This window comes from Schistocerca americana, chromosome 2, assembly GCF_021461395.2.
Source record: "Schistocerca americana isolate TAMUIC-IGC-003095 chromosome 2, iqSchAmer2.1, whole genome shotgun sequence".
Lineage (NCBI taxonomy): Eukaryota > Metazoa > Arthropoda > Insecta > Orthoptera > Acrididae > Schistocerca > Schistocerca americana.
Genome location: NC_060120.1, coordinates 978,400,295 through 978,410,031, shown reverse-complemented (window position 1 = coordinate 978,410,031; position 9,737 = coordinate 978,400,295). Strand labels below are relative to the sequence as shown.

General features: G+C 43.0%; 1 protein-coding gene across 1 annotated transcript in view; it reads left to right on the top strand.

Annotated features, from left to right (window-relative positions):
- The first annotated feature begins 5,775 nt into the window (after nt 1-5,775).
- LOC124595235 (J domain-containing protein) overlaps nt 5,776-9,737 on the top strand; it is a 104,943-nt gene continuing 100,981 nt past the window's right edge. Inside the window, exon 1 of the mRNA XM_047133893.1 lies at nt 5,776-5,989. Coding sequence (XP_046989849.1) covers nt 5,903-5,989 — 87 coding nt within the window. The 5' untranslated portion in view covers nt 5,776-5,902. The remainder of the gene's footprint in view (nt 5,990-9,737) is intronic.

The following is a 9,737-nucleotide window of genomic DNA, read 5'->3' as shown; positions in this document are numbered from 1 at the left end:
ATTGCAGCACTGTTTCTGAAACTAAATTTTGATTCAGTGATTTACATCTTGAAGAGAATCGAGTTTCGTCGGAAAGAGAAATTATATACAAATGAATTATTAGACCTCTTTGCGACTGAGATGAATGTATGTGGTTATGGAAACACATGGTCAAGTACGAACCCAAATTTGCATTCAAAAACTAAATATCTAACATAACACCATAGTGTGCGACGAGAACTGTCGAGAAGCCTTCGTAGGAGCTCTAATTTGTTTGCTTTCCTCTTAGTGGTCATTTCGCGAGACCTGTGATGGAGGACGTAGCATGCTATCCGATTTCTTTGGAAGTACGCTCTCGGAATTTTAACAAAAATCCTCTCCGTGATGCCCAACTGCTGTATTGTTGTAGAGTCTGCCACTAGAGTTCGGTGAGCATCTCCTTTACACTCTAGCACTTACTAAACGACCACGTTACGAAATACACGGGTCTTCTTTGGAGCTGCTCTGTTAATCCTATGAATAAATGAAACGATAGTGTGGCATTGTTGGCCGGGAGACCCCAACTGGTGGAGTTCGGCCGCCGGTTGCGAGACTTATTTCAAGTGACACCCTATTAGGCGACCTGCGCGTCGTTGATGTTGGGTACAACACAACACCCATCCCACGAGAAAGAGAAAATCTCCAAACTGGCCGGGAATCGAACCCGGGCCCGCTGCATGTTAGGCAGACACGTGCCCACCCAGCTAAGCAGGCGGCCATCCTACCCTGTTAAGTATTCCAGACAAACCAGCAATATCACGGATCGATCGAACGAGTGTTTTGTACGACACAATGGTGAATCATAATTCCTAAAGATTCCTCGAATGAATCTCAGCCTGTTACCTGCTTTTCCTATAGATAGTTTCCTGTGCCTATTCCCCTGTACAGATTGATCACAAAGTCCTATTAACCCCTACGTATTACACACATGTTAATCAATTGTTGCTTCTTATTGTTGCACGTGCTGATATATACAGGGTGTTTCAAAAATGACCGGTATATTTGAAACGGCAATAAAAACTAAACGAGCAGCGATAGAAATACACCGTTTGTTGCAATATGCTTGGGACAACAGTACATTTTCAGGCGGCCAAACTTTCGAAATTACAGTAGTTACAATTTTCAACAACAGATGGCGCTGCAAGTGATGTGAAAGATATAGAAGACAACGCAGTCTGTGGGTGCGCCATTCTGTACGTCGTCTTTCTGCTGTAAGCGTGTGCTGTTCACAACGTGCAAGTGTGCTGTGGACAACATGGTTTATTCCTTAGAACAGAGGATTTTTCTGGTGTTGGAATTCCACCGCCTAGAACACAGTGTTGTTGCAACAAGACGAAGTTTTCAACGGAGGTTTAATGTAACCAAAGAACCGAAAAGCGATACAATAAAGGATCTGTTTGAAAAATTTCAACGGACTGGGAACGTGACGGATTAACGTGCTGGAAAGGTAGGGCGACCGCGTACGGCAACCACAGAGGGCAACGCGCAGCTAGTGCAGCAGGTGATCCAACAGCGGCCTCGGGTTTCCGTTCGCCGTGTTGCAGCTGCAGTCCAAATGACGCCAACGTCCACGTATCGTCTCATGCGCCAGAGTTTACACCTCTATCCATACAAAATTCAAACGCGGCAACCCCTCAGCGCCGCTACCATTGCTGCACGAGAGACATTCGCTAACGATATAGTGCACAGGATTGATGACGGCGATATGCATGTGGGCAGCATTTGGTTTACTGACGAAGCTTACTTTTACCTGGACGGCTTCGTCAATAAAGAGAACTGGCGCATATGAGGAACCGAAAAGCACCATGTTGCAGTCCCATCGTCCCTGCATCCTCAAAAAGTACCGGTCTGGGCCGCCATTTCTTCCAAAGGAATCATTGGCCCATTTTTCAGATCCGAAACGATTACTCCATCACGCTATCTGGACATTCTTCGTGAATTTGTGGCGGTACAAACTGCCTTAGACGACACTGCGAGCACCTCGTGGTTTATGCAAGATGGTGCCCGGCCACATCGCACGGCCGACGTCTTTAATTTCCTGAATGAATATTTCGATGATCGTGTGATTGCTTTGGGCTATCCGAAACATACAGGAGGCGGCGTGGATTGGCCTCCCTATTCGCCAGACATGAACCCCTGTGACTTCTTTCTGTGGGGACACTTGAAAGACCAGGTGTACCGCCAGAATCCAGAAACAATTGAACAGCTGAAGCAGTACATCTCATCTGCATGTGAAGCCATTCCGCCAGACACGTTGTCAAAGGTTTCGGGTAATTTCATTCAGAGACTACGCCATATTATTGCTACGGATGGTGGATATGTGGAAAATATCGTACTATAGAGGTTCCCAGACCGCAGCGCCATCTGTTGTTGACAATTGTAACTACTGTAATTTCGAAAGTTTGGCTGCCTGAAAATGTACTGTTGTCCCAAGCATATTGCAACAAACGGTGTATTTCTATCGCTGCTCGTTTAGTTTTTATTACCGTTTCAAATATACCGGTCATTTTTGAAACACCCTGTATCTATATCACGGCTGATGAATTCAACTACAGCATGGAAGAACGAATCCCAATTTGCACGTAGGCTCATGAACGACACCACACAGGAAATAATCAGTAAGACATATTCAGAAAGATTTCACTATAAGGTTTCACAAACCTTCTCTACCAAGACCAACAGTTTTACCGTGGAAGAAGAGGCTCTTTGAAACTGGTTGCAGAAAAGATAAGACCCGTTCAGGAAGAGCACCAACACGACTGGAAACGTGTGTGGAAGCTGCAGCATCTGTCGAACGTTTGTTCGCCAGAGAAGTCTATTCGTAAGTGGTCACAGGAAGACGGACTTCCATACTCGACGTTAGAAAAACACATAAAGAATGATTTGAAGTAAAAGGCATTTAAACCTTCGTTTGTAAAAGCATCCAGTGATAATGACATAGAAAAACGTTATCAAACTTGTAGGCGAATGCTTGATGTCTCTACAACTTTTCCTTCCAGTGGAAAAGTGTTTTTCCCCAACGAGTGTGCAATATATCGTAATGCAAAAACGAGAAGCGTTTATTTCTGGGGTAAAGAAAAATCCACGTGAATACATCTCGCCACAACTCGTGACCTTGGCTGCAATATCTGCAACCCATTTGGTAAGTCCATATGTTTTTGACGCTGCTGTGGATCACGTTGCGAATCTCGCCATGTTACGTGATAGGTTTATTCCACGTCTGCATGATCAGGGACTGCTCGGCTGCGAATGGTTCCAGCAGGATGGAGCACGAGCCCATTATGCGACTGCCGTCAGACAATATCTCAATGAGGTATTTCCTGATAAAGGGACTGGACGTAGTTCTGTCCATTTGCCTGCACCACCGGAGTGGTCACCCTGAAGTCCTCTTCTATCATTTTGCTACACTGTATTATCGGAAGGTTACTGCCACTCGCTACGAGACACATTTACTTTAACCCTTCGGTGGGCGCGCTTGCGGCAGATAGCCGCAAGATTTAGTTTTCTGTTAGTATCACAGATAGCGTTACAATTACATCCACGTCCAGATACGGATTTGTTGTTCTCAACGGACGTCACCACCTGCTACGTTTGTGCGATTCATGCTTTCAGCAGTTTGGTCGCTATTGTTGTTTGAACCGTGAGTGTTGCTTTTGCGATGTGTTTGCCGCTCCTTATGATGTATTTTCTGTACTTGTGTTTTTCTTTCGCCTCAAGGCAATCTTTCTTTACATTAGTATATAATGAATATTCGAATCGAATCAAAGTTCCCATATGCAATTTTCATTACTTTTTACCGTCTTGGATATTGATTTGCTACAATATATTACTTTCACAATAACATGTGTTTCATTAGATCCCATAAAAGCGTGGAAATGAAGAAAAAGAAGGCATTTGACAGGCACCGTCTAATTGTGCGTCCTGAAGACTATGAGAAAGTACTGCAGAATTGTCAGAAGAAGAATTACAAGAATTGCCAGATTCATGTGAATCTGAGTCGGAAGAGGACGTTATTGAAGAAGAAAACCACAGCAGTGACCCCGAACAATCAGCAGAGGAAACAGATGACCACCTGGTTGACGAGGGGATTACCGATTTTACGTAGGATTCGATGAAACTGTTTGGATAAGTGAACCGCTTCGTTCTTCTTCTAAAATGAAGGCCAAGAACATCCTGAAAGTTTTGCCAGATCCAAAAGAAAGTGCTGAAATTACGGAAAAAGAAATTGATGCGTTTTACCTATCTATTACTGATGGGATGATTGTTTCTCCTTAGGTTAAAAATGTAAAACTAATTGCGGTGCAAAAGCCGCAACGCGCCCAGTCATGGAAGTATGAAAGGCGGGCCCACCGAAGGGTTAAAGATGCTATTGACGTGCATTTACTGCCACGAAGTCGGCCATGTCGAGGAGAATTTCACGTCGTACATAGAGGAGAATCATACTCCGCGATTAAAACACGATTGTGTACACACATACACTCTGGAATAAATAATAGTTATCCTCTGTAATGGTCTCACATTAATACAATGTGACCAACTACGAATATGAGGGCACGCGATGGGGGGTAATTGGACCTTGTGTAGCTCTTAAGATCGAACCGAACTGTTACTCCTTGACTGTCTCCAGCAGTTTATCGCCGATAGTGTAATTGAACAGTGATGGATCCGTTCGCATATTTGTGCCCAGTAAATTACGTTTGTCCCTCTTGAAGGTCAATTTCTGCACAGTTGTACGTAATATACAAGCAAATACCGAAGTACAATACATCAAATAAACTTTCGATGGTTGTATCGTTAGTTCTATCAGCCATTTACTACACGTTCTTTAACTGTTCTACATATGTAGTTTAGTATTATACAGTAGTCTAAAATACGCGCATTTCTTCTCTTACGCCGGCCGCTGTGGCCGTGCGGTTAAAGGCGCTGCAGTCTGGAACCGCAAGACCGCTACGGTCGCAGGCTCGAATCCTGCCTCGGGCATGGATGTTTGTGATGTCCTTAGGTTAGTTAGGTTTAACTAGTTCTAAGTTCTAGGGGACTAATGACCTCAGCAGTTGAGTCCCATAGTGCTCAGAGCCATTTGAATCATTTTTTTCTTCTCTTACGACATTGGCAAAGTCCAACTAAGATTCTCGATATCGTTCTCTTTGAGCGTTATTACTTTCTGTGAAACGTGGACGTCAGACCGTTGCTTGAGACTCTGTATCATGTAAAAGACGCTTTACCTGGAAGCAGAAATTCCATAAATCGTCATATTAGTCTTTCTGAGAAGCTTTTAGGAAGAGACAGGATAATTGACGTGGTAACTGTGGCCATCCGTACTCTGCGGGAGGATTGTAGCGTTATCGTAAAGAGTGCAGAATGAAGCGAGAGCCACGAGATCACTCAGCGATAGCTCCTTCACTACAAGAAATATACCAAGCGAAACCGCAAACTCGGCATGTCGTGGAACTGTGAAATTGTCGATACGGACACTCAAAGAGTTTCTTCGCCGGTCAGGCGTAATCGGCACACTTTACGTACAAACGGGGTCACGACCTTCACGAAGTGGTAAAAGCCACATGAATGTATCGGAATTTCTCAGGCAGCGTTACGTGTTCCAAGGACCTTACAGGCGGAGTGAACGCTAGTGCTTCCCGCACGGGTGCTGCTCCTGGCGGTGATGCTGCGAACTTGCCCGCGCTCGGCTGACTTTCCGAGAGCGAATCGGGCGTTGTCGCCTGCACCGACCAATGGCGAGACAGCGGCGGAGTTACGTCGTCTGCTGCCGCTCAGTGTCGGGGCAGAACCGCTAGCGAGCGCGGCGGTATTTCCACGGCTGCCCGTTAACAGTACAAGGAAGTCGAGCGCCAAACACAGGCGGAAAACAAGAGAACACTTCAAGATGAGCGCCATAGACAGCATTCTCAATTACACCCGCAAAGAGGAGGAGGATTTCTACGCACTGCTCGGCTGCGACGAGAATTCCACAGTAAGTCCGTCTTTGATTCGGTACGCAACTGTCAAATCTTTCTCGCAAATCGCCAGCAGTAAATTTTTTCAGCACAAACGCATTTCGCTTGCCCTGCAGCGTACTGTTTCTATCATACTACATCTATTACCATCTTTATAATCATTCTTAAATTACTTGTATCTACGTGTATTCTCACTGCAAAGTGTGTGGTGAAGGGAACTTTTTTTAGTAACAGTATTAAGTTTTTCTCTCATACAATTCACATTGGAGAGGAAAAGATTTATTATACGCCGTATTCTACTTTCACGAACTCTAAGTGGGCTATCTGTAGGATAGGAGGGGCCGCCAGAGAGGTAGTGGAGTTAGATATTCAATTCTGCCCAGAGACTACCCAACTCGTACTTTTCTAAGTAGGTTTTCGCGAAATATTATAAACCGTGTATAACGTGTGTGTTTCACATTTCACACCATTTCTGTTAACCCTTCGCCTTTGACTGCCCTCTGAGGTCATTTTTGATTGGATTGCACTATTTCTTAATTTTGTTCTCTTACTTTTTTCTGTAGTTGCTAATCCTTGATAGTTTAACATCTGATTGTATATGACTAAAATTTTGTGAGACTACTTCTTCGCAGACAGTAACGTCATTTAATAGCTCTGATGTAATGACAGTTTACATGTCATCGGCTGTTTTCAAATTAACATGAGCTTAAGCAGATTCTAATCAGGGTAATAATTACGTAGTGTCCTCCCACCTTGCATTTTTCGTAATTTGTGTCCGACAATATATATATTGCACCATCTCGTTGGATATTTGTGTATTATCTAATACAGCTTTTCTGAATTTACCCCACAGGTTTTTTAAAAAACAGTATATAACAAAGTATGTTAAATTTGGCGCCAACGTAGACGTCGGGCTATGCTACAGATAAATCTGTTGCCGCAATCAAGGTTCAAGGAGTGAGGAACACTGTTATACTCTAGCGTCCAGCCAGTACTGAGTGTGCTATCTAATGAATTGATGGCAGTATTTGTCTTCACTGATAAAAATAGCACCTCATCGATAGTCTATTTCGTTCGTTAATTACGTTAACAACACAAATACTTCTTGTAAACAAACAGTGATAGATGACACAGAGGCCAAGGCGCGAGTCAGGAGAACTGGGAGTTCAGGTCCTAGTTTTATCACGAAGATTTATGTTTTACCGTAATTACCTTAAATCGCCTTCATCGTCAATGCTGGGATGTTTCCTTTGAAAAGACCAGACCGATTTTCTTTCCCACCTCGTCCTTGTGATTCATCTCTGTTGACCTCATCGACGGGTTAAGCTTTTTCCAAATGAAGTTAGATTACCTCCCCTGTGGAGATTCCTTCATCTCTATAGTTTGGTACGCTGAGCAACCACAATGAGCCCTCGCAGATTTCAGACTTTTGCACTCCTGATTCCATAAAACCCAGCTCACTATATCTCTTTTCTATAATATTAAATACATAATTTAGTTGTGATCAACCATTAAGAAATTTTATTCTCGTTCTGAAATAAGTTTGATTGTACATACAATGACACAAAAGAAATGAGACTATTACATTAGTTATGAACTATTTGCCGTCACCTATTATTGAGCAACTTTTTTTTTACCAGTAATTGCCTTCAGAGCGATGGATCATCAATTTTACTCATATGTCGCACTATTCTAGTACATATTTAGGTGTTAAAAATGAAATTTTAGTATGATACGCTCCTCAAACATTTTTGAGTAATCGAGGTTCAAATTTTTATGAATCTGTTGAATACCATACGAGAGTGCCTGCTATCGCTCCGCGATCTTATTGAAATTGGCTAAGGCTACAGACGAAAAGTATCCGCGCTGCATTAGAGACACGTAATTTTCTTTGTTTCCCTAAACTCCCACCAAACACTAATATTGCTACAAGGAATGATCTTTCTATGGAAAGAAAAATAATAATAAATGAAATGTCATGTGACTAGGGCCTCCCGTCGGGTAGACCGTTCGCCGGGTGCAAGTCTTTGGATCTGACGCCACTTCGGCGACTTGCACGTCGATGGGGATCAAATGATGATGATTAGGAAAACACAACACCCAGTCCCTGAGCGGAGAAAATCTCCGACCCAGCCGGGAATCTAACCCGGGCCCTTAGGATTGACATTGTCTCGATGACCACTCAGCTACCGGGGGCGGACATAATAATAATAATAATAATAATAATGTCTGAGAAAGGAAAGAAATAATAATAATAATAATGGCAGTAGTAGTAGTAATGATAATCATGGTGGGACATTCGTGTATACTAATAAATCGTGATGAAATTAACATTTATATATCGAGACATTCAGGCGCATGTCGCAATGGAGTCATAACGAGCTGTACCTGTTTCGAATAATGAACACTGTATTTGTATTGCTTTTGAAGCGTCAGTAGAAAGCAGCTGAGTCCTGTGTTCATAGTCGGCCGGGGTTTCCTGCTGTTCTACCTGTTGTGTTGCAGACCGCGTCAAATTTTCGGGTTGGCAGTCAACAGTTCGTAACATTTATAATTAATGGAATCCATCTCAGCTGTATTATTACATGTTTATCCTGTCACGACCGGTTTCGTTCGTTACGCATCTTCATATTGCTTGCAGTGAAACAGTGCAGGAAAATTACAGCATCTTAACGAATAAAATTGGTGACTCACACTGATAAAAGCCTTACATTAAAGCCTCACCGAGTTGTACTGAAATCGTGACACAAATGGTTTGGTTATCATATCTAATGTTAAAGACGAAATCCAAATACACTGATCATAAACCGAGCGAGGTGGCGCAGTGACTAGCACACTGGACTCGCATTCGGAAGGACGACGGTTCAATCCCGCGTCCGGCCATCCTGATATAGGTTTTCCGTGATTTCCCTAAATCGCTCCAGGCAAATGCCGGGATGGTTCCTTTGAAAGGGCACGGCCGACTTCCTTCCCCGTCCGTCCCTAATACGATGAGACCGACGACCTCGCTGTATGGTCTCCTCCCCCAAAACAACCCCAACTGATCATAAACATTCTGCTGACGGCTTGGCAGAAGTGTGGCTGCGTACTGTAAATTGCCCAGCCAAGATCGCTCCACGTCGGAACTGAACATGTAAACATAGTACTTGGCCTCTGTCAAGTGCGATAGGCGACTGTGCGGTCATAACCGTTAAAAGTAGTGACGAAACTTGAAGTACAGAACTGATATTAAAGAGTGCACAATAAATCCAAACAATTGAAAAGTAGAACCGAACGAAAGTTAACAACACAATTATGCACAATAACAAGGCTACAAGTGACAGTGCTTATACTGCACTACATCGTCATTTGACAGCTATGACAGTAAGTGAAGAATTATATAGTATAGTTGCAAATGAGTTATGTAAAGTTTATGAAAAACTATAATTATGATCTCACAGAACGAATTCATTAATAACGTAATTACAAAATAGGCGTTGTCTTTGGAAATGTAAAAGAACTAAAGCAACCAAAGTGGTGGTTATCGTATGCTGTTACTGTACGCAGCATGCTGTAGAATGCTTATGATCAGCGATGTTCTTTAACATCACATACGGCAGCCAGGCTATTTGTTACGCCTTTAGTACAGCTCACTGAGGATTCAGTATAAAGCTGTTATAAGTGTGAGTTGTCTGCTTTATTTGTTAAGATGTTTTAGCTATAGCCTAATTCTCTGTTTTGTCCAACTTCAGGCAACCTGAAGACGCATAAAAAGTTCTCAGTTTA